General features: G+C 37.8%; 5 protein-coding genes across 7 annotated transcripts; 2 read left to right on the forward strand and 3 right to left on the reverse strand.

The window, feature by feature from the left end:
• Positions 1-231: 231 nt before the first annotated feature.
• Positions 232-1470, reverse strand: LOC125224018 (splicing factor U2af small subunit B-like). The gene has a single exon (XM_048127357.1). It carries the CDS (start codon positions 1344-1346, stop codon positions 504-506), a length of 843 nt encoding a protein of 280 aa, XP_047983314.1. The 5' UTR covers positions 1347-1470; the 3' UTR covers positions 232-503.
• Positions 1471-2034: 564 nt separating this feature from the next.
• LOC125223945 (mitotic spindle checkpoint protein BUBR1) lies at positions 2035-5308 on the reverse strand. 2 transcript variants are annotated; one of them, XM_048127263.1, is made up of 11 exons: positions 4733-5308; positions 4577-4636; positions 4064-4208; positions 3816-3973; positions 3345-3426; positions 3182-3248; positions 3044-3098; positions 2754-2916; positions 2593-2675; positions 2417-2494; positions 2035-2313 (listed from the first exon to the last, which is right to left on the reverse strand). In XM_048127263.1, exons 1-11 carry the CDS (start codon positions 5035-5037, stop codon positions 2250-2252), a joined length of 1260 nt encoding a protein of 419 aa, XP_047983220.1. In that variant the 5' UTR covers positions 5038-5308; the 3' UTR covers positions 2035-2249. The 2 variants fall into 2 exon arrangements, with proteins under 2 accessions (XP_047983220.1, XP_047983221.1); XM_048127264.1 differs by having other exon boundaries at positions 3182-3245; positions 4733-5295.
• A 1079-nt stretch (positions 5309-6387) lies between these two features.
• On the forward strand, positions 6388-7164 carry LOC125223947 (calvin cycle protein CP12-3, chloroplastic). The gene has a single exon (XM_048127268.1). The coding sequence runs from the start codon at positions 6545-6547 to the stop codon at positions 6926-6928; it is 384 nt and encodes a 127-aa protein (XP_047983225.1). The 5' UTR covers positions 6388-6544; the 3' UTR covers positions 6929-7164.
• Positions 7165-7312: 148 nt separating this feature from the next.
• On the forward strand, positions 7313-9557 carry LOC125223946 (chlorophyll a-b binding protein 7, chloroplastic). Of its 2 annotated transcripts, none has more exons than XM_048127266.1 (6): positions 7313-7561; positions 7636-7802; positions 8058-8204; positions 8472-8604; positions 8961-9053; positions 9159-9557. In XM_048127266.1, the coding sequence occupies exons 1-6, from the start codon at positions 7466-7468 to the stop codon at positions 9477-9479; spliced, it is 957 nt and encodes a 318-aa protein (XP_047983223.1). In that variant the 5' UTR covers positions 7313-7465; the 3' UTR covers positions 9480-9557. The 2 variants fall into 2 exon arrangements, with proteins under 2 accessions (XP_047983223.1, XP_047983224.1); XM_048127267.1 differs by having other exon boundaries at positions 9177-9557.
• Positions 9558-9752: 195 nt separating this feature from the next.
• LOC125223948 (60S ribosomal protein L35-like) lies at positions 9753-11344 on the reverse strand. Its single transcript, XM_048127269.1, has 3 exons — positions 11235-11344; positions 10836-11128; positions 9753-10130 (listed from the first exon to the last, which is right to left on the reverse strand). The coding sequence occupies exons 1-3, from the start codon at positions 11236-11238 to the stop codon at positions 10056-10058; spliced, it is 372 nt and encodes a 123-aa protein (XP_047983226.1). The 5' UTR covers positions 11239-11344; the 3' UTR covers positions 9753-10055.
• Positions 11345-13468: the final 2124 nt, after the last annotated feature.

Genomic DNA, 13468 nt, shown 5'->3' on the forward strand with positions numbered 1-13468 from the left:
AAGCTCAGCAGGACAGGTCACACATTCAGGATTTCTAGCTAATGAAGGCTTCACCACACAATCGTCTATTCAATAGGGATTAATATCATATCCTAATTTAAGTATCTTACATGGGCACAAGCAGAAATAAGAACTTGATAATGGAAGATATCTAAAACTCGCAGATGTCATCAAAGTATAAGGACTTGAAAAATGGATAATAATAGCCAGAACGAGCTAGAGACATCAACGAGAAACAACGGTGAGCATGAATATCAACACCTCATGAAAGCAACTACCAATGCAAGGTACCAAAGTGTGACAAGATTCATTGTCAACAAACTAGAATGCTAATGGTCATATTATCTAATCCCGCAATCATAATCTCACAGAAAAAGAAACATAGTTCTACGTTATAGCTGCATATTCAGTGTCTAACTAATCGAACTACCAAGAAGACATAGCGACACAAAATGGAAGTATGCAATGCCAAAAGGGAGTATAATAAACAAATACAACAAGCATCACTGCCCCTTCTCCTCCCTCTCCCGATTCCACTGCTCAATCCTAGCCCTACGCTCCTCGCTCCCTTCCCTCACCGGACTCCTGCTCCTCCTTCTCCTCTCACTCCCATGCCGCTCACCTCCACCACTCCTCCTCCCACTACCACGGTGGTGATCCCGCCTATCAGTATCCCTCTCTCTTTCCCTATCCCTCTCCCTTTCCCTCTCGCGCTTAGGATGAGAGGGATGAGAGGGACTCACACTCCTGCTGCGGCTCCTAGTTCCCCAAAACCGGCCATGGCGGCTACCGTACAGCTTCCTCCTCAGCTCCCTCCCGATCATCTTAACATGCATAAAATTGCAGTATCCGCCACGGTTACAGCTGTTCTCCTCATACTGCCGGCACGTCGCCTCGCGAAAATCAGTAACCGGTGAGAAATCGGCGATAATCGGACGGCCGGAGTAGAACCTCCCCTGCAGCGCGTTGAGCGCAGCCGCCGCCTGATCCTCCTCCTTGAACAGAACGTAGACGTTTCCGATCATGTGGTCGGCGAGGTTGTCGCAGACGTTGAGGCTCTCGATTTCGCCGAATTTGCTGAGCTCCTCGTAGATGTCCTTGTAGAAATCCTCGAAATGCTCCTGGATCTTATCGGGGTGGATCGGCTGGCCCTGGGCGTCGACGCCGGGGGTGATCATGTCGGGGCGCTGGTACATGTTGGAGAGGAGGAGCGTCGGGGAGATGGTGGGGCGGTTGTGGAGGCGGGAGCACCGGTCGCCGTGGCGGCAGGCGCCGATTTTGAAGTAGAAGGGGCAGTTGACGCGGTCTTTCTCGGTGCCGAAAATTGAGGCCAGGTGCTCCGCCATTGTTGCGTGGATCGATGAGGTCGATGATCGAAATGGAGAGGGGATTGATAGGGATTGAATTGAGGATCGAGCGGAGAATGAAGAAACCCTAGAAATCTGTTTGCGAGGATATAAAATTAAATTCTTTGTAGTGTAATAAACCACTCACTTTGAGCTCAGTATAACTGTATATCCAATTTTTGTTTTTTAACTGTTAAACTTTTAATTATTACTCCCTATAAATTTAAATTTAATATGGTTAAATTGATGATTCAAATCAAATTATATTAATCACAATCACTTCAATAAATTGATAAATTTAATTATGATGTGGAGTAGCAAAATGACAGTATGAGATTAGAGATTATAGGGGGAAAATAAAAAAGTAAAGTTGACGCAGGATGGATATGTTACATTTCCTGTGCTATTTCGTATCGATTTTTTTTAAAATCGAAGACTAAGAAATATTCATAGTATTGTTTATCTAAGCATATTCTTATCTAAACAAATGCCACATAGGAATATTAGAAATGAATGTGGTCCTATATTTAATAGATTATGAATATTTTTACTTGTTTCTGTGACGTAGTATAATTCAACTGAGCAATTTGTCTAAACAACAATTTATAGCATTGTTAAAGAAAATTTGTTTCACATTCTCAATAAATAAATAAAAGGACAACAATAAAATGACAAATACTACTAGTAGTACAACAGAAACTAAGTTAAGTTGTCATTGAATAGAGATAAAATACATAAATCCAACCTCATCAAGAATCATTAGGTAATAAACTCCGGAAAAAACACAATATTCGTTGGCATACAACAGCTAAAGTACAAGGATCAAGCTTTGGAGGGAGAAGCTTGATCATCCATACACACAAAGAAGACAAATACGTCTGCTGCATATACCGGAGAGATGCATTATCGGGGCAGAGCACCTGGAGGAAAGTTGCGCAAAGGATTCTCTCTCAACAGTTCTGTTTCTCTGAAATGAAGAAATAGAGCCAGTAAACAACTAAGAGATGAAAGGAGATGATGGCATGTTAGTCAAACGAGCCTCTTAATGAGATTGCCTTCTTAGTTCTTACCTCTTAATATCTTTTGAGTCGCCACGTCTAAGATGCAGAACTGAAGACTTTTCCCCCTCCTTGTCGGGTTTATTTTGTCTACAAGTACAAAGAATAGAAAGTGCCAATACGCATTAATAACTAATGATGATGTTTAAGCACCAAGTATTCTTTAATCTGTTTCTGTCTATACTTACTTTGTGCACTCCTCATCCACAAAGATCTCAATGCACGGACCTGGAGGTGGCCTCGATATTCTCTGACCTGGTCTCTGAGGAATCTGCAATAAAATAACTTTAGTGTAAAAAGCCATCTACCACACTTGGAGACTTGGAGCAGATTAATATTCTCTGTTTACCTTATTTGATGTCCACTTGGAAGGAATTGCACTATTCTCTTTATTTCTCTCTGCACGAGCACCAAGTGAGTGCCATGGTTTTGCGTCTACTTTGGATATTTCTGGCTGATGACTAAACACTGAACTACTGTCTTTGAAAATGGAGAATGTACTTCCTGGAGCCCTAAAAAACCAGCATCATATGTCATCAAATGAATGGTGAATGGATATATCTTGAACGGATGTGAAACTTAAAGTTGACGAGCAAAGGCAGAGCATAAGCAAAATTCATAAACAATACTAATTCCAACCTGTCAGGCTTCTGTTTTTTCCTAAAAATATCAGAACTCTCCGGCACCTGGTTTCCTGAAATTGTGAAAAAGTAGCCACATATTAGTAATGGTCACTAGGAAAAAAAATGAAGTTAAGATAGTCAGCAGAAAGCCTACTTGATGGCTTAGCCAACAAGGTCCCAAAGCTTCGAGCTGAAGCCTGGTTCTCTGTTGCATCATCCTGCTAATTTGAATAGGGTCATGTGAGTAATCAAGCCAATCAAACGACAGAACAAGGCAAAGCAAAGAAAGAAAAGCATGTGTGGAGGAGTTTGCTTACTTCTGTAGCTTTTGGTTGTCTCATTGAACGAGCAAGAAACTTCTGGTAAGCTGCTGTCAGTTTTTCAACAGGCTCAGCCTTCCTGGTAGAGAAATGAAATCGCAGTTTGTCATTTGCAATAAAATGATATCACAAACAATCCTTTCTGAGCATAACTACGAAGGCAACAAAGAAGAAAACTGCATTCCATCAATATTTTATTCCTAACATAGAGTGGTATGTTATCATAAGAGATTCATTGTATGTCGAAGTACGGTTCCTTGAACTGCACAAGGTTGATGTCAAAGCAAATTATGCTGCAGCGTGAACAAAAACGACATAGACTTACAAGTTAGTAGTATAGTAGAGCATGCTTATTTACTGATCCTAACCCAAAAACAAATCTCAGGGAAACAAAACGGCAACAACCTTTCCTTCCAGAAACTCTCAGGCATGTATAAGAAACTCAAAGGTCCTGAATAAAGGACTTACATAGACAGCCCACGATTGAAGATCTCATTTGCATTCTTATTTTTGTTCTTCTGCTCCATGAGTAATGCATAGGACATGTAGAAAGCCTCATGTGTCACACCAATACTGTTGGCCTCCAAAAAACTGAATATGACTTCAGCATCAGCACAGTTTTCAGCCTGTTTTACCATTTCACAAAATTTAATCCTCAGAAGCATCTAAAAAGATAATGATCATCTATGAAATGGGAACTCTTAGTAAACACTTACATATTCCAACCAAACTTTCAGGTACCGTAGGTCGTCCTTGTATCGGCTATCATGCCAAAAGGTTCGGACACATTGTTCATAGATGACGATCAATCCTGAACAGTCACCACCGGGTGGGAAAGCTTCCTGGACCCATTTTATGCACCTTTTAAAAACAATGGGATAAACACAAATCAGAAAGGAACTGGCTCAGTTACTTGCCTTCTTATTCGAGTAGAAATTAACTACAGGAGCAATGTGCATCTTAAGTAATCAACAAGAACATGCCATAAAACAATGAGCTAATGATTACTGCATAAACATTGAATCAACAACATATGCCAGATTTCTATCTCCCAAGATAATAAAAATAAATTGTACTATTATTAATAAGCTATAATCATCCAGCCAATTGTAAATCATAGCCATGGAGCTTGCGATAAACACATTCAACATATTTAAACCCTAGCAGCCTATCCTAAGAAAGAATAATCAAATTCAATATTCAAAGCTCTTAATAAATTGACTACTCACTCGATCCAGGGCTGGAGAGGATCTTCTCCGGAATACTCGTCGATGGCCTCGATTAGCTTCCTGCTCATTTCAAATTCCAACAGTCAAATCTCAGAAAAAAGGAAAGCGCATTATTCTACAAAAAAAAATTGAAAAATGACGAAATTAACGAGCAACCTTCGGTGATGCAGCAGAGAGCTCTTGACTTGGGAATGAGAGTTCGATTTTAGAGCGTGATTGAGGAGACGAACGTTGCGTCCGCGCTTCAACGGGCGGACGTTTTCCTTGAAGAGCTCCCACTCATTTCCGGTCTCTTGTTTCGATGCTAGGAACTCCATCTCCGGATCTAGAACGGTTTCAATCGACTCTTCCAATCTGCTGCTCGCCATTTTCCCTCCTTCTGTCTCTGGTATTTTTCTTCCTTTTTTCTCTGTGATTCTCTCTCTCTCTCTCTCAAATTTCAAAATTTTAAATGAACACATATATTTTATAGCCGTTAAAATTCAGTTGGAGCGCTAGGTTGGGCCTACCTTTGCTGGGCCTTAGTTTTCGATCTAAATTATTTTCACTAAACTAATCCATATATAGAAAGGTACAGAGAGTGGTGGTGGCCCACAGCCATAATATTAAATTGTTCTTCTGACTTGGTTGTATGAAAGACTAATCGAACCATTCATTTAGGAACGGATCTCATACTCCACTGTTCCTACTCTATTTTTAATCCACACTCACAACTTAATAAAATAATACAACCATCACTTTTATGTTATAAGATTATTTTATTAAATTGCGAGAGATGGAGTAGGAATCGAATAGGAGATCTGCTCCGCAGTTATTAGATAGTTCTCTCATGTGCTATAAAAGATAAGAATGGTGGCAAAAACAATAACCTTTCGAGTATCTTATATATTGTGAAAGAGTTCACAGTTGCAAAAAAGTAGTCAAACGATGAAGGATCAGACACATCAAAGAGATCGGAGAACACCTCTTTCGACAAATCGACATTAGCGAGTGCCTGAGAACGAGGAAGAGTTATTTGATGTGACAAAAGGTAATGCGATATGTTAATAAAATAATACAACCATCACTTTTATGTTATAAGATTATTTTATTAAATTGCGAGAGATGGAGTAGGAATCGAATAGGAGATCTGCTCCGCAGTTATTAGATAGTTCTCTCATGTGCTATAAAAGATAAGAATGGTGGCAAAAACAATAACCTTTCGAGTATCTTATATATTGTGAAAGAGTTCACAGTTGCAAAAAAGTAGTCAAACGATGAAGGATCAGACACATCAAAGAGATCGGAGAACACCTCTTTCGACAAATACACCACAAACGGCTAGAACGAGTCTAATATGTGCCCGACATTAGCGAGTGCCTGAGAACGAGGAAGAGTTATTTGATGTGACAAAAGGTAATGCGATATGTTGCAAAAACAACAATCTTTCTAGTACTCTCAAATATTGGGAGAAAGATACTTACACAATTGTGAAGAGTGGTCGGATAATGGCGAATAAGTCAAATCAAAGAGATTGGAGAATACTTCTTTCGAGTTTCGACCAATCCACTACAAACATGGAGAACGAGTCCAATATATGCCACGACACGAGTGAGATCAAGTAGAAGCGGTTTGATATGACACTGAAATGCAAAATACAAATCAAATGCAATTTTTTATTTGAATTACATAGTTTAAAAAACTATGGAGTAGTATACTTTAAATTATGTGATTTTTTTTAAAAATGAAATTAGTAGTACTACTTCAATTATGTGATTATCCCATAATATGTAAAGGCCTAGCAGCCCATACCATGATCTGAGGGCATTCGCGTAATTTCCGAACCCAGCCCCATTCTCTACCATCATCAATCAGTTCACATTTCTCCTTCAATGGAAAACTGATACACAAACACCTTTACCACTAATTTCACGCCAACTCAATTGACGGGCGAAAACAAGGTCAAAATCTCCTTCACCATTCATACCAATGTCTGCTTCTCTAGCCCTAGCGGCCTTCAATTTCAGGCCTACGCTACCTTTCGCACCACCGCCGCCATCCGCTTCAGCTCCGCGATCCGGCCGGCGAACGATGGCCGGTGGTGTTAGGTCGGTGATGAAGCTGTACAAAGGAACGCACATGAGGGAGCAGCGGCTGGCGGAGATGATCGAGAAGAAGGTTGCGGAGGCGACGCAGGTATGCGGCGAGGACGAGACTTCCGACGAGTGCAAGGTGGCGTGGGACGAGGTGGAGGAGGTGAGCCAGGCGAAGGCCGATCTCCGCCTCAAAATCCATCAGCTCCAGCAGGATCCGCTCGAACACTTCTGCCAGGAGAATCCGGAAACCGATGAGTGCCGCATTTATGAGGATTGACGATCGTTGATTGATCCGCGCTCTCTCGATCCGCCACCTGCAAAATAATTTGGTATCGATTAGATTCATCTTAAACCTGTGTTGTTGTTGAAAATCATCTGTTTATTGGTGTGATTTTGTGTGACGTGATCCTGTATTACTCCTCTGTTTGTGATTTCTTAGTTTGTTAATGTCAAATTCATCCACTTGAACACCTCTTGAAAATTGAGATTTCTGAATTCCAGTAAATTTTCATATGATCATCTATCACGTAGATAAATTCGATAGATCTGGACATATAATTTGAGTTTATGGATAACATTATTGATTATACCGCTAAATTACAAAAATTTGTGATAAATATATTCAAATAAAATATTGAAACTGTTTTTTTTTGGTTTATTAAATATTCCATGGAACGTGGCACTACATAAGCCGCTTCCTATAAAGTACGGAGTAGTAGAAAATAGCAAATAATCGAAAACAATAATAAAGAAATAAAAAGGGAAGAGCAGACAGAAACTAGTGGCTGAGGAGTGAAGATTCCGTTTAACGGCAATGTCTCTGCTCCTCCGCTGCGAACGCGCGGCTTCTACTTTTCCGAGCTCCAACTTTAGCAGCTCTTTCTCCCGCTTTAAAGCTTCATGGGAAGAGGTTAGTAACCACACCTGCAAACAGATATCAGGTTAGTGTAACTTTCACTCTCTGAAGCCACCGTTTCTGTGAAGGTTGCTGGAGTTGTGGTGTTCTCCGCGATTCCTTTCACGGCGGTGAAAGCGATTGCCAACAGCCCGCTCGGGGAGGAGCTCCAGAGGCGAATGGAGGAGAAGAAGAAGCTTTACAAGGACAACTCTTCTAAGTTGAAGGCTCTCTCCAAAAAGGCTAGATTGGAGAGGTAGTCTTTTCCATTCATTTTTTGTTTATTAATTATTTATTGCAATTGATTCCTCTAGAAGTGAAATTACAACACATATATGATCATTCTGGAGATGCTTCAGTTACTATACATATTCAAAGAATGTGTTACTTTGGGTGATAATATCTTTGATTGATAAGCTTAATATAGGCTAATACTTCACAATTTACAGCTTCTCAATCTAATATATCTCCAAAATTAACTGTCCCGTGTGCAAATTATATGGTTTTTCAGCGTGTGGTATGGGGAGGATCGCCCTCGTTGGCTTGGTCCGATCTCATATGAGTACCCTTCCTATCTCAACGGTGAGCTGCCTGGGGATTATGGTTTTGACGTTGCTGGTTTGAGCCAGGACCCTGTGGCATTGCAGAGATATTTTAAGTGAGTACCGCACCTCTTTACATTATTTCATCTGATGATTAATAAATTTGGCCATTGTTTTCACTACATCATGTCGTTTGATAATTTTTGACCAAATCATCATTTTATGGTTCATGAACTTGGAGAATTCTCCGACTATTCTATAACCAGTCATTATACACTACAGCTAACACATGCAGCTTTAATTGATTGGAAAGGACTTGTAGTCCTATCCAAGGTTAAAAAAAAAAAAACAGGTTTACTAACAACACGGTTATTACTATGTAGTTTTGAAGTTCTGCATGCAAGATGGGCTATGCTTGCTGCCCTTGGTGCTTTAATTCCAGAGATATTAGATCTGATAGGAGCTTTCCATTTCGTTGAACCTGTTTGGTGGCGAGTGGGATACTCAAAGCTTAAGGTTAGTATGTTATGCCTTTCTAATAAATGGATAGCCTCTTATATGAGAGTTCGAGGGCCTGTATTCATTTGTATGTAAATTCTGAAGATTGATGTCCAAACAAATAGAACCATTTCGTCGACTCTAAGGAAAAGGTTAGGTTTGCAGTCGAGGTATAAAGTAGTGAAGCACTAGTATACTACCAACTCTTATTCTAATAAGAAAACGGATGGTTACAAAATTAATAGTGCTATGAAATAATTTAGATCACAAGGAGTAATTTGCAAATGTGATTCCTTACTTATGGTTACTACAAAAAAAGAACCAGTTGAAGACTTGTTCACATATTTTCTACTCTTGTTTTAATCATCAACCAGGGCGACACACTAGACTACCTTGGCATCCCCGGGCTCCATTTAGCTGGGAGTCAAGGAGTTCTCATCATTGCCATCTGTCAAGCCATTCTCATGGTAATCTCACTATAATTTCCTCTGTGAACACATTTTTCATTTTTGAAAAGTTCTCGGCAGTATGTATATAATTCATGTGTTTCTTAACTCAAGAATGCTTTCAAGACTGCCTTCCACGCGCAGGTTGGTCCAGAGTATGCTCGTTATTGTGGCATTGAGGCCTTGGAGCCCTTAGGCATATATTTACCGGGGGACATCAATTATCCAGGAGGTGCACTTTTCGACCCCTTAAATCTCTCACAAGATCCCATTGCGTTTGAAGAACTGAAGATCAAAGAGATAAAAAATGGGCGCCTAGCCATGGTTGCGTGGTTAGGTTTTTATGCTCAAGCAGCTCTAACTGGCAAAGGACCTGTACATAACCTACTTGACCATATTTCCGATCCTTTCCATTATAACCTGCTTTCAGTTCTAAAAAATCTGTAGTAAATCTACATAAGTTGTGCCTTGTAAATTATGTATACCTCTTTAAATTTCATTACCAGCAATTGTCTACTTTCAGCATATGCTCTGAATTTAGAATGGAACCGATTGTATTCATATTTTAGGTCAATTGATTACTCTTATTATGACTACAATTATAAGAATGAGCAGTGATAAATGTACAAAATTGTGTAACATTTCAGGTAAAACGAATGCCTACACTTCGATTGACATAAGAAAACTTGCAAAAACAAGTCTATATATGAGCCTGCAATACGATCAACAACATAAATACTTAACCCAAACAACACAAAGAAGCTTAGAAAGCTCCTACATTTATGAGAATTGTTCTAAACACACTAGCATAAATAGATAGGGAAATAAACATGTGTTACTCAATAACAAAAATTTGTAAGCATGAATCTAATAAGCTTCATCATTGTAGATGAGGTAATCCCAGGCTTCAAGTTTTAACACCATAAGGTCTTTGAAGTAATACCAAAAACAAAATTCAAAAAATTGAGTTGCACACAAATTTTGATAATACTCCAATGGTGGGCTTACTGCCGTGAACAAAGTTTAGACTTTGATGGCATACTTTCTCAAAGGGAAGTACATTTCCTTCTTCTTTTGCTTTTCAGTCTTTGCGGAAGCCTGAAAACGGTAGCAAAACCAAATAAAACAGTCAGATCGAGTTCCAGAACAAAACTAGTAGAGAATGATTATCAACTTAGTGCAGAAAATATTGATAGAACGGATACACAATTCTTTTTGCTTACATAATGACATTGCAACTATATAATGCAACAACGACAAGAAACTGCATTCATGACTCTTTGAAAATAGAAAGATTACAAAAGCTCTGGTTTCAGCTTCTCAATATTACAAAAACATTAAATTAAAATCATGAAAAATATGGGAAAGGGTATTGTTAATTGTATTTTGAGGAGAAGATGGATTGTATTCTACTGCATTGTATGCACAACAAACCTAACTGAAACTGAAATAGGGATCCTTACTATACAACTGTTCTACTCAACTTCTAAAATGAACAACATTCTCAGCAACAAAATAAAATGATTCATATTGACATACTATATCTGAACATTGATAATTCTCTACTTGAGCTCAATCATCAAGCAAGCAAGCCGCCAATATAATCACTAGGAAACTAATCATAAAACTGCACTACAAGCTTATACGATTCATATCCACAAATATCTAAACAGTGATAATCTACTACTTGAACCAAAAATAGGCAATATATGAAACGATGAACTCAATTATCAATGCCAATGAAATTAACAGAAATACACATGAAATATTTAAAAAGAGGGGGAAAAATAGAAGTGATAAGACCTGGTGCTTGGTAAGGCGGCGGCGGATGGCGCGCGTCTTCTTAGGGCGGAGATCGAGCGGCAAATACTTCTTGTTTTTGTATGCCTCGCGCAGAGCGGACTTCTGCTTCTGCGAGATAACGGTGAGCACCTGCGCGATCGAAAGCCTCACCACCTTGATTTTGGAGAGCTTGTTTGGAGCGCCTCCGGTGACTTTGGCCACACGCAGAAGAGCGAGCTCCGCCTTCAGATCCTTCAGCTGCGCTAGCAGCTCCGTCTTGTTCTTCAACCGAAGCTCGTGCACCTTGATCCGAGCTACAAAATAATGACAATCACCGCGTTAGTATACATCAAAATGAAAAGAGAAACGGATAACCGATCCAATTTTCTGAGAAATTGTTCCGCCAGATCGAATACTCACCCATTTTCCTGACTTTGCCTCTCTGCAAGCTGCGGCGGAAGTGACGAGTGATGAATGGTTTAGCTTCTTCAGCGATTTCAAACCCTAATTGTATTTTTTATGCATCCAATAATATATAATGGGCCGATAGTCCAGTTTTTGTGGGCCCATTAGATCCCTTAAATGGCCCAGTTGAAATTTATAACATCGATATATTAGAAAACTCTACGGAAGCCGTGTTCGGTGAAATAGCGGTTTTAACCATTAAAAGAAAACCACTAACTGATGTCATGTCGAAGTGCTACTACTAAATAGTAATAAAAAAAATAGCAAAATTTAATCCAATTGAATTAATTACATATTGTTTACTAATACTACTATTAATTTATCAATTTATCTATTAGTCATGAGTTGCAATAGCATATTCCTTGTGCAATATTATTTGTGATAATACTGTATTGTTTTAGACATGATATTTGCTCCACTTCTCTTGTTCTATTTTCAATTTTCGTAGGGACGTGTTACCAAACACTGATATATACTCCCTCCGTCCCACTTAAAATGAAATATTTAGAAATTGGCATGGGATTTTATGTAGTGTTGTTTTGTGAGTTAATGAAGAGAGATGAAAAAGTAGAGATAGAGTTTTTTTCATATTAGGAAACGTTTCATTTTTAATGGGACAATAAAAGAAGAAAACGTTTCATTTTTAATAGAACAGTTGGAGTAGTTTTTAACTTTATCAATCAATATTATATTTAGATTGGATTCAATTAGTATTATTTGAATGAGTAAAGCATATAATTAATAGTAAGTGTTACTACTATATTCCTCAAGGAAAATAGGTCTTTGAAATATTTTTATAAATTTTCATTTTGTTATATATATTCCTCAAGGAAAATAGGTTTTTTTAATATTTTTATAAACTTTGATTTTCTAACAGTATGTAGTGAGAAGATGGTAGGGCCTAGGGGGAGTAATAAGGAAGTGCGATTTAATTATACTGGAATATATTCTCCTCTAAATCAATAGATTGAATATTTTGAATGTAGCACGGGACAATGGAGAAGTATTATTTGAACAAGTTGAACAAATCTTCACACGTAAGTAACGATAACTCCGTACGTACAAATTCTTACTTGTCCAATGGTATTATATTAGTAGTAAGCAAATTAAACAATTATGGCACACATTTCACTAACATTTATTTCACGCGTGGACTTTATACTCCCTTTAAATGCTAGTCATTAGATTTTATTTTTGAAACCAGCAGAATGGAGTAGTTTTCAATTTCCAGCTACAAACTTCGACACTTATGTCAACGTCAATTTTAAAAATTACAATTACATACTGCTATAAAGACCAACTAGAGACACATAAGAAAATCATTCCTTGAAATCGAATAATTTATAATTTGTTCCATCAAATAATAGAACGTACTTCTTAGAACCATGGTAGTCAAATTGTCGGAATCATTGATAATCAAAAAGAATTATACAGTACGTATTTAGTTTTTTAAATTCAAATTTAACTTAAATTGTCAATTTTTATTCAAAATTAAAAATATCTAACATGAATTATTACTGAATTATTTATTATTATCTTTTTATATATTACTACTTGCTAAAATAATCTTGTGTGGTCAACCCTATATATATAAGAAAAACCTAATAAGCAATAAAGTTGAAACCTCTGCAGCCGCAGCAAAAATGGAGAGTAATAATAAACTACGAATGGTTTATTAATCAATATATCTATTAATTATAGAACGACAACAAACATGATCCTTAAATTAATTAATTAAGGTCGGGTAGAATTAGACAAAATGCAATTTCCAGATTCCCTACTGAAAATATCAGCATATTATTGTAGGTTGTTGTTCGGACAATGTATTAATGGTGCATGTAACTTTATCATATGTTCACCGCCCAAATTATTATTTTAAAACTCTCCAGACTTTAAATTAATTGATTAGCTTAATTGATATTTATATTTCTGTCAATTTTAATATTTTAAATTGGTAATCGCCGCTGGCATGTCGCAAACGGACTCTAAATGTTTTTATTAATTGACTCCAACTTTATAGTATATATTCCCCTCGAGATTACAAAAAAAATAATGTACGCAATTACAATATCTACAATATGTTAATAACATATAGTTATATACTATTATGACTCGAAACTTGGCTTATTAATATTTTGGCGACATATAACTAAGAAAATCTTACGTGACAAATTCAACTAGGCGACTAT

Source organism: Salvia hispanica, chromosome 4, assembly GCF_023119035.1.
Source record: "Salvia hispanica cultivar TCC Black 2014 chromosome 4, UniMelb_Shisp_WGS_1.0, whole genome shotgun sequence".
NCBI lineage: Eukaryota > Viridiplantae > Streptophyta > Magnoliopsida > Lamiales > Lamiaceae > Salvia > Salvia hispanica.